We start from the raw sequence: 19,015 nt of genomic DNA, 5'->3' as shown, positions 1-19,015 counted from the left end.
GATTGACTCAGAAAAACACGATTTTGTATGAACTGAAGTCAACAAGAAATAAGAAAAATAATCTGAACCTAATCATCTACATAGGCTTCTGAAATTATTGTATAGCCTATAGGTTTGTTAAAAAGTGCAACGAACGGGGTGATTAAAAGTTTTTTACATCGTCAGTGATATATTTGTCTGCGATAGGTAGCAGCACTGCATTGTAAAGTACCAGAAAACCTGTCTTGTTGGCATTCTAAAACCTGCAATGGTTGTTTTGTATGATGACTTAGAATCACTTTCTCACCATCAGTACCCGGATTACGAAGATCATCACATGAAGATGCTAGAATTTGACCCAGAGTATCACATGGGGTCCGCTGAAATTGTTTTTTCTTTAGTTTATTTTTTGCTTGGGTTGTGCTTGGTTGCCCCACCAACAGAATTTATTCATGCTGGCCTGACTGTTCAGAATGTTTTAGCCAGTTATCTTGGCAGTGAAGAGATGAATTTTATTAACTACCACATCAAACGGAGCACGGCGACAGCACTTTTTCATTCAATCATTCCAATAGGTAAGATCTCGACACTGCCACTGTCACTGTGACCGTCTCCAATGACTCCAATGGGCATGGTGTCTGGCACTGGGGGATCTGTGGCTCCTTGCCCGGTAGGCGGTGGTGCCAAGGTGGTGTGACAGCAACACAGCCAGTCAGTAGTTCCCTCCATCATTTTCTTGTGACTGTTGGCACCATCCTTCATCATAATTAGTTAAACAGGTCTGTCTTGTTGAAAGAGCGGATGTTTAGAAAATAGAACTGAACTAATCAGCACTCGCAACAGAATTAGAGAGGCTATGAAACATTACACTGGATCAGGAATCCGTACCCAAATCTTATAGGACATGAATGTTGCGTCATAAAATTCTTCCTTAAAATCTCAATCTTGTTATTTCAGGTTATTATGTTGGCATGGCATTGTTTGCACCACATTTGCATTTATTTGAGTGGTCGAGGATGACACTGATGTGGCAACTCTACCTTGGTTTCTCCATCCTGCTCCCAATTTCTGTCATCGCCTTGACGTACCACTGGTCAGGGAACCAATGGGCCAACCATCCGATTGCAAAGACCCTCAAGTACCACACAACAAGTAACTCGTCCTGGCAGCCAGTATCTTCTTCCATCAATATCGAATTCCGCCGCATAACAAAATTCACAGCTGGACCTCCGGGACGGAGAGTTATTGTGACAGATTCCTGGGTCATGTTGACGTCAACTTATAACGTTTATATTGCACAGCAGCAAGATATTCATTTGACATTAGTTGCGAGTGAAGAACATTCTGTAACCCCGGAGGAAGGCACAGCTGGGGCTCAGATTCTGAATATCAATGTTGCTACAGTCAGGAATAATGTCAAGTCATTTGTCATCAGGTAATTTGAAAGGAAGAAAATTATCTTATCATGTTAAGGAATTAATTAAGGCTATTCTTTAATTCTTTCTTGTTTTAAATACCATACCTTGTTGTGTAAAAACAAAATCACTCAAATATTCTAAACAACTGGATGAAATCTTTCTGAGGTTTTGAGAATAAGTATGGTCGTTTTCTTACATGTATCTTCTGTAATTTTAGATTAAATGCCTTAGAATACAGCGATCTCCGTGAAAAGTTGTCCGCCCCGATTAGAAATGCCCGTAATATCGTCATCCATCAATCGCTGAGTGAGCGATTCCTGGTGGCATTTCAGGAGCAAGTTGACAACAATCCAACCGTCAGGAAGACATCAAGTTTGGTAAGTTTGCATGGCTGTTGAACTCTTCAGCAAACCTTTATAAATCTTTGTTTCTTTGCAGGTCTGGTGGCTGTCCTGGAATAAAGTTTGCTGCATACAAAGTGTCGATCACGGTAGTCAAATTAGAATTAGGAATTTGAGACAGAGAGAGTGATCTCTGCTTCTGTTACTCTCAGCAAAATACTGAGCTACCGATGCCAAGACCAACGAGACGTTTGTTTGTTTATCTTTATTTTTGTTCATTTGTTTATTTTGTTCTTTTGTTGGACTTCTATTTCCATTTGCAGGAGGTTGAGCAGTGTATCGGATGCATGGCCATTTTGGCCGACGTCAAACTACAAAAAAGGTGTCATAACGCAGATGACGGAGACTGCCGCCAGTGCTATTGTCGGCCAATGTGGTGTCTCTCCTGTATGGGAAAATGGTTTGCACATCGCCAAGAGCAGGGACAACCTGAGACGTGGCTGTCTGGTAAAGCGCCTTGCCCGACCTGCCGGTCGACGTTTTGCATGTTGGATGTTTGCAGGATCGTATGACAGTTATAAACTTCAGCTTCAATTGACATTCCGTGGCGTTTTGAGTTAACATAACAAATCATGGATTGGACGATCTTTTATAGCAAAGACATTTCATTTTGATGGTGTATGAATGATTAGGTTGTCTCATCAAAGCTGGTTGTGATGTAGATGAGACAACCTGTCAAGCTACTCGTAAAGGAATTATGACTGTCTGGGTCTTGATGCAAACATGATCACGGTGACTGTCTGGGTCTTGATGCAAACATGATCACGGTGACTGTCTGGGTCTTGATGCAAACATGATCACGGTGACTCTGGGTCTTGATGCAAACATGATCACGGTGACTGTCTGGGTCTTGATGCAAACATGATCACGGTGACTGTCTGGGTCTTGATGCAAACATGATCACGGTGACTGTCTGGGTCTTGATGCAAACATGATCACGATGACTGTCTGGGTCTTGATGCAAACATGATCACGATGACTGTCTGGGTCTTGATGCAAACATGATCACGATGACTGTCTGGGTCTTGATGCAAACATGATCACGATGACTGTCTGGGTCTTGATGCAAACATGATCACGGTGAACTCAAAACTAGAAGTTTTATGTCTTGGTTTACTGTGTGGTTGGCCACATTTGAAGCACTTTAATAGAAGTGGTACATTCCAAAAAGTTGGAGAAATTGAAATACGTAATATATGTTAAAAATTTATAGAGATTTTCTTTAACTTCTTTTAGAAAGTGCCAAAAGATTTTGTTGTACTTGTCTGAAGACGTGATGAAGTTAGTCCTTTCTTCCTGCAAGTTCAGTGTAAATGTGTACTTGTCTGAAGACGTGATGAAGTTAGTCCTTTCTTCCTGCAAGTTCAGTGCAAATGTGCAGTTTCTGTTGAAAAGTGGCTGTGCAGTGATGTCATTTGGGCATCCAGTTTTGAAGTCGATCTGTGTCCTTGATTCTGCTGATGTCACAATGTGTTGATGACGTTGCCTCACTTCACTACTGCCATCATTTTCAGACGATAACATCAATTCGATATCGAAAATGAATCCTTTTCTGTAATTATGGTGTCATCTGCCTGGTCCTCTTTATGATTTCTGTTGTAAAATGGAAAATCATGTAATACTTATGTGTCTGTTGTATTTACAATATTCTTATCTGTGGCATCCTTGTAGTAATTTGCAATGAAAACCTTTTCTTAATTTAGAATTATTGTAGTGAGGAGTTGGGTTAAGTACTGAGATTAATTCAGTTACTGTTACAATATCAATTCATTAAGTTTTACAGTACAATTTTGATGACTTGTATGTGTACATAGGCCTTTGGGAAGGGTGTTTTACTTGACAATGTGACTGTACCATAAGGAAATTTCGTGATGTACATAATTTGTTATTAGACAAAAATAAAGTTATCACTTTAAGAAATTTCAGCATTGTCTTGTTCTGGATATTTTGTGGCATTCAGCGTCGCAATCGGACTGAATTGTATGAATGAAGACACGGGAATGCCAGTATAATAATTCCACTATTAGACACAATACTAGTTGTGTAAAAAACACCCATTGTAGTCAGTGTTGCAATCAGTCTTGTTCATAGTGTTGAAGATACTGTAAACGTCGGCGTCACTAGACTAAGTGTCAGTGTCACAAATCATTGTAAATGCCAGAGTCACAATCCGTCTTTGGAATAAATGAAGACACTGAAAACCACGTTTCAATTCACTTATTGGATGAATATGAGAAATCTGTGGTAATAAGCCACAGCAAGTAATATGTCTCTTTAAAATGATGATATGAACGAGGGATACGTTTTAGTTCCGTTGGCCGCCGTAAGGAGAAGCTGTGGTGATTGCCTGAAGTGGTGGAGTAAGCAATCTCCAGAAGCTATCATTCTGGTTGACTAGAGACCACAAGACCCTTAGTTGCCATACTCTACGACTGAGAATGGAACCATTGGATGGTCCGCACACGAATCCTTTGCCATATTAGTTGTCGAAAGAGCAATAAAAAGTGATGTCACAACCTACCACATGCTAAAGCCGTCCTCAATGTTTACAACATAATACATTTAACTACAGATCGTTTCAGCTTTGCCAGCACAAGGATGTTTTACAGTATTCAAACTCCCTTGGTCAGACTCTCTGAGTTGGTTAACGTACTGTTAACTCGGCCCTGCACCGTCCGGTATTACATTGGTGTAACGTTTTTCGTTGTCCATATTTCAATATTTCCATGAAATCGACAGCTAGAGAGACCATGAATTGTCAATAGGGGGAACGCATAAAGACACGTGTCTGTCCTTCAGTGTTCCCAAATGATGAGGGGAAACCCTCAGAAATGGAAACACCGAAAAACGTCCAGATTCTGAAATAAAACCGCTAAGAGACAGTGAGGTACATCATTTCTTACTACTTGCCCCGGGATGATTGGCTGTGGTGTATGATACGGCTCATCACTCTCAAAGTGAAAACCAATATAGATACGGGCCTTGAGTCCGAGAAGTTTGGGACACGCCAAAGCCGAGTCAGCAGCATCTCCTGAGCCAATTCGCCCGCGCTCGCAGCGCCGCACCGCTGACCTGATCACTATTGATTCCTTGTTCGCTTGATTCTTCATTCGGTTAGCTAACATTCGCACCGATCGGATATATCGTGATCGATCTCTTTCGGCTACTTGAAGAAACCATTGCTATCTCACTCGGACAAGGTAGGATCCCGTTTTAATTCCATTGATCATTTTTTGAGCATTTGATTTTTACGCACGCAGTTTCAAAACCAGGGTATTTCAATATTTTGCAACTGATATATGCCATTATTACTCTCAATATGCCATTGCGTAAGATTTATTTTAAGAAGCTTGTCGATTTCCCAAATGTGTCTTCTGCCAAAAAGTACGTTAGGCCAATGATGGAAGATCAATGAAAATGTTTTTTGATAAATGTGCGGAAGAATACTGCAAACTACGATTTGTGCCGTCCGCAGTTGTCTCCGATCAAAATGTCGGTCAAGTGCCGTTTATACCAGTTCTGACTACCCTGAAACCTCCCGCAAACGAAAGATTTTTGTCACTGCGGCCTGAAATAATGATAGCTGTGCTGGGCGACAAAAGGATCTCGTCCACGGCTAAACCTGTAATCTCTGGGTTTGTTTCTAATATGTAATGGCTGCGATCACTGCTTTTTGTCGCAGGTCATCGCATGTGCAAACATACACCTACAATGCGTATCACTTCTATCTTGAGTTGTTACTAAAATCGCGGACCTAGAGATATGTGATACTGTCCGCGTTATTTATACTGGATCTAACGCATTCCTGATCAACAGGTACACCAGTGGAACCCCGGTAACACGACCACTCATGGGACCGAGGCAGAATGGTCACGTTACCGAGGTGGTCGCCGACCGGGGTTCCACAGTATAATGATGGTTATGTTTCAAGATTAGTGAGAAATGGAAAAAAACAGCCAGGTGGTGAGCGTGAAAGCGCTATGGTTACCGCCTGCTTGGATGACAAATGTGTCTCTAAGATATGGTCTGGGGTAGGGGCATAGATTCATAAACACCAAGGCATAACTAGAATCCCGGTGCAGTCCATTCGTCATCCTGATCGTCCGCGGAGATGCACAACCAACCTGAATATCCTGATCTTATATTCCCTTTAAACGTAACCGAGGTATTTCTGTTGAACAACGCCCAGGGATTATGAATTACTGATCAACACTTTCGGCTCCATGGAAACTGTCTCCTTACCCTGTCTTATTTCTTCAGTTCTATCTCACTTATAATCAAATCATATTTCGAGAACATCATCATTGCCTACCCAATATCCTTTGCGATAGACAAAGGGTGCCGAACATGAGATGAACATTTAGCATCTACCATCTGTTGGAAGCCTGATAAAAAGCTGCCAAGCAGACGCATTGTACGGTATTCCCTTGGTGTCTCATCCGCGCTGACGGGTTAGAAATCAACAGTTTCATGAAAATCCGTCACCTTAGCTACGTCTCATTAGCTAACAACGTTTTTTGTTTGTTTTCGTGACAACGGTATAAAGCAGCGTTGTATTCGTTGCTGCGTCAACTCATCGGTAGATTGGAACCTTACTTATAGTCACATGGTTCGAGTCACCCGATTGTCGTGGCATCCATCGGTCCTCGGGGTGAACTATGAGTGGTTGTGACCAGACCATTTTCATTAGAGGCCCTCGTCTTGGAGGACAGTCATCAAACAAAGAATATGATTTCGGAAATGATTTTTTCTTGAACTACATGTATCCCGAATTCTTTATAATCTGCTTCTAAAACTGAGGTTGTCCGAAAGTGGAATTGTCTCATCCAGGAAGACAAGAGACGTGATTTGCCTTGCGTGAGGACAGAATTCAGTGCAGCTTTCTCATTTGCCCGTTGAAATAGACTTCGATCCGCTACGCTCTTACAGTTGTAGTGGGAAGGGCCAGGCCGGGGCGGCCGGTACTGTCTCATTTGTCGAGCCCCGCCGAATTTTGGTAGTAGAAAAGGGGCTAATTTGGGGTGTCTGATTGTTTACCTTTACCATGATCACGATAGATGCCAATATCTTTCCTGGCCGAGATCGGTGACGGGGAGATTTGTTTGACAGCTTGCGTGGACGTGGCTGAGATATAGGGACACCTGTTTCTGATGTTGATCCAAAATGCTTCTTATTATCATCTTCAGCGCCTGAGGATATATTCCTCTTAGACGTTTATAAGGGTTGCGTTACCTGCCTGTCACGCAGTAACCACACGTAGACATGCCAGCGGGATAAAATTCGGGCTTCATAGGATTTTTTACATCGATATACACAACATTGTTGAAATGTGTGTTCACAAACTTGGACAATCACAAATTCAAATTCAAATTTGAAATTTTCAGTGAACAAGCATGACCTTTAAAAGGTATCGTGATTCATATATATTTCCCAGATGACGGATATCCCAATAATATAATAGGGTCCTATTAAGCTATTCCAGAGATTGCTTTCTTGAAGAGAATGCAAATGGTGTCACGTCGCTTTTAGATTTATGTCAATGACATCCAGTTAACAACGATTTTATTCAGTTTATCAATGATAAATAGCTTAAACCTTTCCATTTATCACGGCGCCTTTCAACGATGTACTTTCAAAGTACTTTACATAATTGCTCCTGAGAAATATTGATGAAGAACTTCAAGCTTTGTTTTAGTTGTACTAGAAATCGAATTGAATAGGGAACAAGCAGTCCTGTGGTCACCGGGCTGATATCACAGGCGCGTGGCGACATCAGAATCGACATCAGAATCAACAGAGTATGATATTTTAGGCTTTGTGTATCAGATAGATCTGGGCTGATCGATCGCTATTATTTTGGTATCCTCACGCCTCTCCTCCACGAATCGTGGAAGTGGCGGATTCAAAATGGCAGTTTGCAGAATGTTTGTGTGGTTGCCCCTGTGATGGAGGACATATGCCAACAATAAATTATTCTGCCAGACGTCTCTTCAAATTCCAACCGCTGGTATTCTTAGGAAGTGAGATGAGACCTAAAATTAGATGATGCGTCTCCATTACTGCCAATGTCTATATTGATTTATTGGCATATTGGTGAGAACTTAACTAAACATAATCAGACAGCTGAGCGAGTCTGTGATACGAAAATGAGAAATGGATCTGCCGGATTCAATCAGCGATGGAACAAGTTAGAGTAATATTTGCCTCAGTGACTGTTGGTCACTATGATTTACAACTGGAGGGACGTGAAATTGAAAAACGAAGTCGAAGAAGTGTTCAGGCTTTCCACAAGCTAAAAGATACTGAGGAATTTTTCATTTCTGGGAAGGAATTAATAGGGGGTGCGTATTTTTGTGGGCTGAAAACCCCAAAAAGGGTTTTCGAAAGCTCTAACCCCTGAGCGCGCATCAATGTTGCGTTTGGCTTCTTTCTCATCAGGGCTGTCAATTTCCGAAAGGCAGATTCTTGAATAAATTGTAAGAAAAGGTTCACCATAAGAAACTGATAGTAATATGATTTGAAGAGATCAGTTTCGCAAACCCTAAACGACGCTCTTCGAAAGGGGTGCGAAACCTTGTGGACGAATGACCATATGTAGTTCAGCTCAAAACAACGCGCATGCACTGGCAGCGCATGAAGAACGCAACCGAAGAAAATCGTAGACTTCGAAAGTTAAAGGTGAACAGTTCAATATTGATTTCGTGGCATATTGATGGAAATAGAAGTGAATCCGATCAGACGCCTGTTTGCGTCTCAGACATCTCAGGATATCTCACTGCTGGAGGTATATCCGCCCACTTCACTACCGTTTGAACACTGCAGCAGGTGTTACAACCTAGTGTTCTTCTGTGGGATTAGAATCTGGCGTTTCTTACAAATCATTCCGATATTTGAGAAATGCTTCGTTCATTCTTCCATCCACGAGTCTACAGTTCTTTCATGTATAAACGCGAAGACATCGGTAACGGCGAGGTATCGAATGATGATATTAACTTTTCAAACGAACAGATAATGATGTCTCAGATTCATGAAATGCCAAGAGTTATCTGGTCTTGAATAGTCGCTCATTTCCAGAGGAGGATATACCAGATTCACCGTCCATCTCCGAGTTGTACGCTCTTTGGTCACTGTTAAAATCGATGGACTTATTATCTCGAGCGATCGAGATAATGAGTCCATTGAGTCCATCGATCGAGATATTTCCTGAAAAAGAAATTTCATGTTGAAAGAAAAATCATGTGATGTCCTTTCCCAGCCACCGTACCAGTGCGCACTGGATCAGAAGAAAGATGTGAAAATGCATAAAAATCTGACAAGCTATAAATCATATTTCTGGATGCTGGCCATTTTTTCTCGGATTTGTACATTGAGATCAGTGTCTGTTTGTCATGTCAGTCAGAGTCATTAATCGTTCCTCTTATTCCTAGTCATGATTTCTGCCATGTCAGTCAGAGTCATTAATCGTTCCTCTTATTCCTAGTCATGGTTTCTGCCATGTCAGTCAGAGTCATTAATCGTTCCTCTTATTCCTAGTCATGGTTTCTGCCATGTCAGTCAGAGTCATTAATCGTTCCTCTTATTCCTAGTCATGGTTTCTGCCATGTCAGTCAGAGTCATTAATCGTTCCTCTTATTCCAAGTCATGGTTTCTGCCCTGGATATACCGGACAAGTGCTGAGTTAGATTCTTGCAAGTATCAATAAAGATTCTTCTTCTTCTTCTTTTACCTTCGACTGGTTTCACATCGTTTGTCTTTAGGAAAGTGGCAGTGTGATCGCAGCTCTGTAGGAAAGTGGCAGTGTGATCGCAGCTCTTTAGGAAAGTGGCAGTGTGATCGCAGCTCTGTAGGAAAGTGGCAGTGTGATCGCAGCTCTGTAGGAAAGTGGCAGTGTGATCGCAGCTCTTTAGGAAAGTGGCAGTGTGATCGCAGCTCTTTAGGAAAGTGGCAGTGTGATCGCAGCTCTTTAGGAAAGTGGCAGTGTGATCGCAGCTCTGTAGGAAAGTGGCAGTGTGATCGCAGCTCTGTAGGAAAGTGGCAGTGTGGTCGCAGCTCTGCTTCAAGTTCTACTTGGAAAGAATCCTCCACAGCAGCGATAATATTCAGACATATTCTAGAGTAGGACGGCGCCTCATCACATCACTGCGCGAGGAGTATAACGCTTGGAGAGATGTTTGGCCGACTTTTCTGGGCGCAGTCGCTATAGTGCAGTGCGAACCATTATTTTCCGAACTCGTCATTCATTTTAACTATGCTATATATCATTCAGAAAATGCCACCAGTGGAAGATGATTTACGACTATTTCCTGAATATTGGATGTTCTTGCTGCATTTCATTTTCGTAATGTTTTCAATGCTGTCGCCTCCGCGTCCTCCTAACGGAAGTAATCAGCCATCGATCTTGATGATTCTCGTTCCACGGACATTTGCTGGTCGGTCGTCGCTCAAAGCAGTAACTATACACCGTACAGGAATAGTTGTTTGGACAGTCCTGTGGACCAGTGGCCAACTTCGGCAATAAAGCTCGTCCGCAGACTCCGTCTTGCTATGGTCCCGAGGAAGGAATAGGAGCATTTCCGCGTGGCTTGGTAGAGAAGCGTTGGTAGTCGCCGTCAGAAGTGCTGACATATTTTGATTTTAAATAACTAGCTTTGCATGGTAAAGCGATGCAATCGACTTTGATCACAACAACTTTCAGCTAAAAGTGTAAATATTTTCGACATCCTGTTTATCCTTTTTGAATGCCAACGTGCTATATGTACGTAGTTGATGTTTAATGTTTAAAGCGTCGTTGTGTTGTCAAAGGAGTTTCGTCTTTGCATCCTTTCTTAAATTCGATCGGTTTTTGTGACATTAAAAGATTGGTTTGCGTCATGAGTTCCGTATCAGGCTTCGAAACACAACAAGGAGGTGTATAAAGAACATTAACTTTGGCGTGATCATACATGTATTTCTCTCCGTATCTTTCCTTGCTGAAGTCGTCTTGATGAGATACCGACATCATTCGGGTTGGCAAAAGACACCATCAACACAATAATTAACCGCATTTAGAAATCAGAATATAGAGTGGTACTCTCCTTTCTTGACGTGTCTAAGTCTCTCTATCATTGCCATCATCACCTTCAGGCGACAGAAAGCCCACCGGAGCGCTGCCGGCTAAGACACAACGAGAAATGGTATTCATTGATTTTTCATGGTATGATATCCCACGGCAGTAGCGGGAAATGACCGATCGGTTTCACCACTGCCTGATCGCATACTCATACATCACCAGTGTGACAGCCGTTTATATGCTACACTTGTTCTAGGGGCATGTCCGATGTCCTTTCCCAGCGACCGTAACCACACCCTGGCTCAACGCTTATAGAGAATTTGCAGGGCAATTTTTCGTAGTTTTCAAACTATCATACGGGCAAACACCACGTTTTTAAAGAACATTAGATAATGATTAATTAACTGACGAATACCGCTGTTGCCTGATCGGTATAGCCGCCATACATCATGATTGTGACAGCTACTTACACGCCACACCTGTCGGGGCTAAGAAAGACCACGGTTTGTTCTCGAAGCATTCTCCTGGCTGCCAGTCACGCAGAGCAGACGAGTAACTTGCTGCGTCTCTTGATCAGGCTGAAGCCAAAATGGCAATTTACATATTTCAGTACATGTAAGTCAATAACACGGAATAACCTCATGTTTTATCATAAAAATGAGAACAATCACTTAGAACTCGTGAATTGGTGACATGTCCCCGCATCAGCATAGCCCTCTGTCAATGACAGACACTTTTCGGAACACTTGTCGACGGCTTGTTCTTCAAGGGAACGCTTCCTGGCTGCCAATCACGCTAAGCAGCCAAGCAGCTAACTGTATCTTTGTTGACAGTTGGCAAATATCTCACGGGGATAGACGTTCATCAAGGGGCATTGCTAAGGGTGGGGAAGGCTTGCGTCAGGGAATGCAGCGCTTTTTCCACTGAGCAGCCGAAGGCTTACTGGATCTTGTAGCCAGTTGGGAAATACTGCCAGTTGTCTTTCATCTGAGAGAAATTGCCAAGGGGAGGAACAAGAATGTCGGAGAAATCTAGCGCTTTGTGATTGTGAAATCCGGAGGCAAAGTGCCGCTAAGCTGTTCTGAGCTTTCCACACGTCGATAAGATTTGTTGAGCTAGCTGAAAACCGTTGCAGGTCATTCGTTTAGATTCTGTGATTTTAGATTCTTTTCAGCAATTCAATAAATTGTCGTTGCGCCGGGGGTTGTCAATTTGCATTTCACTAAAGATGTATATTTAGACCAGATAGAGGTGACCTCTCTCTTTTGGGTCATTTCAAAAATACGAAGCGTTCTCCTCTCCGTTTTGTTTTGGTTAGTTTAGTAAGCTTATATTCAGTTCAGGTTGAAATTTGTCTCCACTTATGCCCTGGTGTTAAGAACTGTATTCGACTGATATTACTGGCAAGCTCTAAAAAACAGTGTCCATAGTCTGAGATCCGATGCCTCCTGCAAAGACCAATACACCTTTTCAATATGACCTCGTTTTTTTGCAAAAAGGCAATGCCGTCTCTGCTTTCCACGACGGTATAGGTAATGGATTTGGACAAACCTAATTGATCGAACGGAATTTTGTGCCATTTTTTGGTGTCGGCTGACAGAAGTGTGTGGGCTTGTTTAGCTGTCGTGGAGTCCTGAACAGTATTGCAAGAAGCTAATGCAAAATGTCCTGTCAATATCCTCTTGTTGCATCTTAACGGCATAGGCTTGGGATGATGTGCGCCATCTAGCGGGGTAATCCTTTAATGAGCGCATCCTCCGCCGCACAGGCGGTGATTTTATGTCGGGAAGATGACAGGTAGGAAGCTCTGTCTGGAGGCCCACGTCTACAAAGTGGTCACTGCCAACTGATTCCTATCCAAACTCGGCACTTAACTGTCATGGTCAGTCATCTCTTGGTAAAGTGTTGTCTATATGTTCCATAACTTGCCATTACTTAATAATATAACCAATATTTCTTCGAGAAAACCATTACTCTGAGACCACTTCTCTGACAATATATATAAATATGTATATAGCAGAACTATCAATCTGTCTATGGACAAAGATCGAGGACATTTCGCCCAGAAAGTGGACCATTAAATTGATGTGAATAACAGCAGAAGATTCATCAGGCTGGTAAATTGTCCGCACCGGATTGCATCCAAGTACTCCCTGCTCGTTATAATCGGTTGGGCGAGATTCTGCTGGTATCGTTTTTGGACAACGAGCGGAATATGTCCGGGTGATGGAGTGTCGTGGAATGTTTGCTGGTTGCAGAGGAGTGACATGTACTTGTTTCACCAGAGGATTTGGAGATCTCAAGCTCCTCAATCTGTGTAAATACGCACTGAATATGATATCAACAATGCCACTGTGAAGATTGATAATACGAATACTATATATGATGCCAAGTTTCAGTAGATTCGCGTGCATAACAACTGCACCATGCAGTCATGTTTAAAATACATTGAAGACGAATGCCTTTACTAAACGAACTATTTTCATGAAGAGATGGAGTGTAACCCGATCGAGAATCTGCAGCGTTATCGCTATTCACGTTTCACCTTGCCTTACCTGAGTTAAGCGATTACTTTTTTGAAACTGATGGGTTTAGAATTCCTGCCTTTTTATTTGGCCTCAAACGGTTTCTCTACGCGATGACGGTGATGATCAGAAACCGCGGTGGCTGACGAGGAAACAAAAATCGATGAAAGGCATCTCAGACAGAAATTCTTTTGGAATGTTTAGGTCGTTAGAGCGAGTGAACTGAAGAAGGGAAGAACTTGTTGCATTGGTGTGCATCAAGCATTCTGTTCAGTGCTGGGGTCGTAAGCTGAATAGGGTAAACGTCTACTCTCTACTGCCAGTCAATGTCTCTGATACTGCCAGTCAATGTATAAGGGGTAATAATTGTACTTGCTATGGTCTATAATTGTATGCCTTTTCCTTACACCACTGATCACCAGTTTTCATAGGATCAACTAAAGAAAGCATTCGCAGGAAAAATGCTGCTCGCGTCACGCCCATAATATTGCAACGAAGTCTCGAGGCTCAGCGAATGATCTCGTCATGAGAATGTATTTTACAGCGCCCCTAATGAAATGATTAGCTCAAATCGTGATGCAATCTGTCATTAGGCGCGGCAGAGTCGCGATCTTGCCTCTTGCAACAATCTTTTAATGGCCCGTTGTGATTTCCACCCAAAGCATGTCAAGATTACCCTGTAAAAAAGTGGTTACTTGCCGTTTCGTCAAATCAGAAAGATCGCGTGAGAAAAATGTACGTGTTTGATGTTAATTCTGTTCATGCTCCAGGCAGCATTAGGCGTCTTATATGTTACTTAGTTCTTTCTAGTCAGGTTGTTGCTATTTGGCTCGCAGACTCCAGGCATAGTTTTTGAGTTAACTTTGTTGTTCTAAGTCAAAATCGAATTATTTCACGAAAGCACGGGGCTCGAATGGGAAGTTCTTAAGTCAATGTATTCCATGGGCATCCTTATCTGTAATAGTCTGCTGACTACTTCTTTCAACTGCCAGCTAATTTGGAACTTAGGATCCCAGGAGAGGAGGCTCAGTCATCAACTCACATCTTCAATAACCTTTCGCCGTCCTTTTTTCCACTTATTCACAGCTAGCGGAAGAAATCTCCAGTCAAAACAGTTCACGAAAGATCTATCGGATGCAACTGATAAAATCATGTGCATTTCACCGTTTCCACACGTCTCCTTCACACCATTAAGCCATTCCTAAGCACCGGTGCAATACATTTTGCATTTTTATAAGTTTTTTGCAGTTCGATTAATCAATTTAGTTTTTTCATTGATATCTCTAGACGCCAGGCAATATGTCTGAACAAGTGTGCGGGTCTATCGCGGCAGGAAGCGATAATTTGCAGTAAGTGGTAACGTAAGAAGGATAAAGTAATTGGGAAAATGTACTTGTGAATTAAGTAGAAAATTTTGAAAAGTAAGGTAGGCTATACAGCGCCAAGTTTGTAATTGCATTGATGGTGTAAAAATATGGCTAAGATTTTTTCTTCTTTGGGGTGCTGCCTGCTACAGATATCATTCTTTTTGCGACTGATAAGAGCTAATTTGCTCTGTGGCGCTTTTTTGCCTGGCAAATGGTCTGATATCCTTATGCTTAGAACATACTAGTTGACACGAACATATTACAATTATTTTTTCCTGAGGTCGGGGCATGAACTTATGCCAGTGCTTCTTTTTTTCTCAGGTCAACCAATAATCCGTCAAAACCCTCAAGAACTTCAAAACAATAATGAATGTGTTGTTATTGTCGTCTGACATACCGATTTATCGTCGGTATGCGACAATCCTAAAGTCGGCGTCTTCATCGGAGAAGGGATTCAGACGCACAACGCCGATAGATCGGTGTGTCGTCTGCGAGCTTGATTGGTGACCAGTGAACGATCGAAACTGGTCGGGTGAAATACATGTAGTGTTGAGAAGATAGAAATCGCTATAGCGCCTAACCGATAAATACAGATATGCATGTAATGAGGTCAAATAAACTGAAAGCTAAAATTCTGTTACGCAAACCTTGTATTTGATGAGTCTGAAAATGACAGTTTTACAACAATCCAATGTTGGCATCTCTCATCCTGCACGAGGCACACCATCAGCATCAAATTGAATCCACATCCTCATCAGTTTCACTAACGTAACCAAACAGATCACTTAATACATTCCTTATCGATTTTATGACCATCTATCTTCATCAACCATTCGCAAAATGCAACTGAAAAGACCGATGTTCTTTTTTCATTTTGTTTATGTTTGATGAATGGGTTTCCTTGTCGTATCCAAGACGAATTAAGGCGAAATAAGTCAGATAAGGCATCCATCGCTTGCAATAAGATGCGAGGTGGTACCATAATGAAATGATAGAGGAGAGCTTCCTCTCTAACACTGGGCTTTTTATAGTTTAACTGAGAGAAAGTTACGACGAAACCATATGGTAGATCAGGCGTTCAACGCTCTCGGTGAAAGGAGACGTGAAGTGGTAGAAAATAACGCACGCACCGTCACAAAGTAGGTAAATGCCTCACCTGATGGTGGCACTTGCCTCTCTCTTGGAGCTTCACTCCAATTTCGCAGGCTCAAATCTCAGAGATCCACGAACACGCTCAGTCTAAACTAATCGATGGTTTAATCTTGGTTGACGGAGAGAAAAAATGCCCGACATTTAAGTTGTAATTGCACAAAAAAGCAAAAGATTTTAGCAGTCGGAGAATACGCCATCATCTCAATTTCTGCCCGAGGCGACTTGAATGTATTTTCGTCGGATGCTTCTGTCAGTGCTTAGTCGGCGGTAGGTGAAGTTGTGCAGCGAATAGCTTTAGATCGACGGCAATAGTGTCATGACGATATTGCCAGTGCTGAAGCGCCAAAAATATGCTGGAAGCCTCTATCTTTTCTTCTTGGTGTACTTTAACCGGAAGACGAGCATAACTTCGCTTTAACTTAGTAGAGCTTAAAAGGCTGCCTCGCTGCTTTTACGGCCGCCGACAGTTCAAATTTACTGCTCTACTACTGCGTTGGCCGATCTCGAAATGAACAAAACCCAACAAAGAAGCATTAAGTTTCGAAACCGCCGAAAGGGCTGTTTTCAATAAAATAAGCGCACAGTAGGCTCCATCACTCGCATTTGTTTTCCAAGTACTCACGACTACACAGATCCATCGCATTTTGTACCTCGGAGAGATCTTTGCAGGTGTATTCAATCACAACAATGATGAATACAATGTACCATTATTCAGCATGAAAACATCACAGCAGCGCTCGCCAGGTAGAGAGGAAATCTGGCGGAACCTTGCCGCGGCTGCCCTGGTTTTTTGCCGGCAATCATACCAGTCAAAACAACTACAACAAAACATAATCAAAAGCTGGTATTATAAAATCATCCGCCGAATCGCACGAAGTTTTCATCATGTGGTGTTGTCATGGCAACGATATAGGTTTGCCCGAAATCGATATTTGGGAATAAGGAATCGGATGGGATGGTTGGCGAATGGTGCGCCATCATGGCCTCCTTATATGTTATAGGAGATTGCCAGGAGATTAGTCGATTGAAGAAGAAAATACACGACTTCCGATTATCTGTCGTGTTTTGACGCTGATTCGGAATATTCAGTTTGTGCAACTTGGTACTGAACTAAACCGAAGGGGACCGAAGCTGTGAAGATTAGAGCAAGAGAAATACTATACCTCAAATGACAAACTTGTTACAAATGATGCCATCAACGGTTGCCCCTGGCTTCCGGTTACAAAATGTGGACCAATTCAACTGTCTTGAATGAAAATAGAAGCCCCTCTTGGAGTTTTGTATGAAATCCTTTTCAAATCAATAACAAGGCTGAGATACAAGTACACGTGCTAGACAGCCTTCAATACCCACTGCTTCCAAATTCCTCTGCTCGCATTCCGCGCCTGTCATTTCCCTTGCAGCTCAGCCCTGGCTGTTATCTAGGGCGGGAAGCATCCGTTGTCATGGTATTTCAGTTTGGATGGAAGGCTCGTCGAAATCGTCGATATTACTAGTTTATCAAGCAGCGGTTCTCAGAGATGATAATTACAGTTTGGAAAACAGGTGTATCGATTGGTCCATGGCATGTCTTTCGATAGCTTTCGAACTCTTAGTGTAGTTCTGAGGACATTGCGGTGACGTCCCCAGGAATACGCTTTGATCACCCATGATTCGAACTAAAACAGTGCCCCGGGGTGGTACTTGGGACGCTAAACAGATACATTGCCGATAACTGCCGAGATTGAGTAATTAATAACAAGTAACACTAACTCGATGGACGCAGGCAAACAAGGAGTAATTTTCAATCCCGATATAGCAATTGCATCCAATAAACATTGGCAATTCCAATATCAATTTCTCGTCCATTCTCGCCAATCACACGGTAATCTCTTAGTAAATTGATTCGGTCAAGTGACTGAGATATCCGGTAGTGAATACATGTTAGTTGCTAGGGATGCGACAATTCGTACTTATTCATTGGCGGGACTCCATTCTGGACACTGCGGTGTTGACAATGCACTACCTTCTATACAAACTACTGATTTCCACGCGTATTGACAAAATCTGGAACTCTAATTCTGCCTCTCCAGAATTATGTGTACAATCTCCCACGCCACTCATTTTTCATCAAGGCATTGTCGATATTCTATTCCGCAAATTCATCCACGAATAACTCGATAAAGGATGATGCCAGAATCGGCAGATATCAGCCAGAATGACCTGGAACAACACGGGGTAAGATTACCAATCAATTCATCTTGTTGACAAGAAAACTCCATTAAAATCAGACATGACCAGAGGTTCGGGATTGCTGCTTCCAACAATCTGTTCAGAAGTCTGCCTGCATGCACCTGGTCTTTGGCCCTTGGGTTTTTTCTCTCATCAACTCCGCGAGACATAGTCGTCCACTTCTGATAACATAGGACAAGCTGACAGGGAGACTGGTCAAAGCTTCTGAATGGGACACTGTTCTGTCGCGAAAGTTATCTTGTCGCCGGTTAGCTGATATTAAAGAGAGTCATAGGCAGCCAGGCAAGCAGGTCAGATTCAGTTACACACAAAGTCACCGACAGGGGTCACTCGTACATTTATATCACAGTACATCATAACTATTCACGCTTGGACGAAGAGTATTACTTGTAGAAATGTTTACCTTTGCTAAATAGATCACTGCCTTGTTCCCCGAGTGTGCATATCATAGTCACCGAAAGACCACCGATTTCACCCCTAGTGTCTGGCTGTAAGCCCCCTTTGAGCAATTTGATAAAGCGATAAAATGGCAGACAGATTGTAAAGGTACTATAGTAAGATAACATGCAACTCCATCAGAAGCATTTATCGATAAATTTCTTCAATGATTACTCTACCAAATGCAGTTTGACAGAGTTCATTTCGGAGCGAGGGTCCTCATTGACGATATATAAAACTGTCGAGAGAAAATCAAACAGAGTTGTATCAAAGACGTATAATTCAAAGCTCAGTACGCCTCGACCAGATCCGACAAGTCCGTTTTTTGCCCAGTCATGGGACCGCCGCCGCTCTTTTCAATCTGCTAATCAAATATCTGGCGACGAACATCTTAATTGTGTTTGTTGAATCAGCATCATTTATATCTTGACGAAGGCTTGTAGAAACAGCTTTG

The 19,015-nt window shown here is 42.3% G+C and overlaps 2 protein-coding genes across 2 annotated transcripts in view; both read left to right on the top strand.

Moving 5' to 3' along the window:
* Positions 1 to 198: 198 nt before the first annotated feature.
* Positions 199 to 3,723, top strand: LOC135489160 (E3 ubiquitin-protein ligase TM129-like). Its single transcript, XM_064774373.1, has 4 exons — positions 199 to 554; positions 937 to 1,414; positions 1,615 to 1,774; positions 2,062 to 3,723. The coding sequence occupies exons 1-4, from the start codon at positions 248 to 250 to the stop codon at positions 2,308 to 2,310; spliced, it is 1,194 nt and encodes a 397-aa protein (XP_064630443.1). The 5' UTR covers positions 199 to 247; the 3' UTR covers positions 2,311 to 3,723.
* Positions 3,724 to 4,914: 1,191 nt separating this feature from the next.
* The window catches only part of LOC135488904 (G protein alpha i subunit-like), a 54,782-nt gene continuing 40,681 nt past the window's right edge, over positions 4,915 to 19,015 (top strand). The window contains exon 1 of the mRNA XM_064773833.1: positions 4,915 to 4,998. The gene's annotated coding sequence lies outside the window, so the exon portion shown is untranslated. The remainder of the gene's footprint in view (positions 4,999 to 19,015) is intronic.

Source organism: Lineus longissimus, chromosome 6 (assembly GCF_910592395.1).
Source record: "Lineus longissimus chromosome 6, tnLinLong1.2, whole genome shotgun sequence".
Taxonomy (NCBI): domain Eukaryota; kingdom Metazoa; phylum Nemertea; class Pilidiophora; order Heteronemertea; family Lineidae; genus Lineus; species Lineus longissimus.
This window is presented reverse-complemented; position numbering and strand designations above follow the sequence as displayed.

What these genes read in the sequence shown, in the direction of transcription:
- LOC135489160 (XM_064774373.1), top strand. Translation starts at nt 248, where the DNA reads ATGGTTGTTTTGTATGATGACTTAGAATCACTTTCTCACCATCAGTAC. An exon ending in GTCAAGTCATTTGTCATCAG is followed by an intron (nt 1,415 to 1,614) that starts GTAATTTGAAAG and finishes CTGTAATTTTAG; the next exon opens with ATTAAATGCCTTAGAATACA. An exon ending in TCAGGAAGACATCAAGTTTG is followed by an intron (nt 1,775 to 2,061) that starts GTAAGTTTGCAT and finishes TTCCATTTGCAG; the next exon opens with GAGGTTGAGCAGTGTATCGG.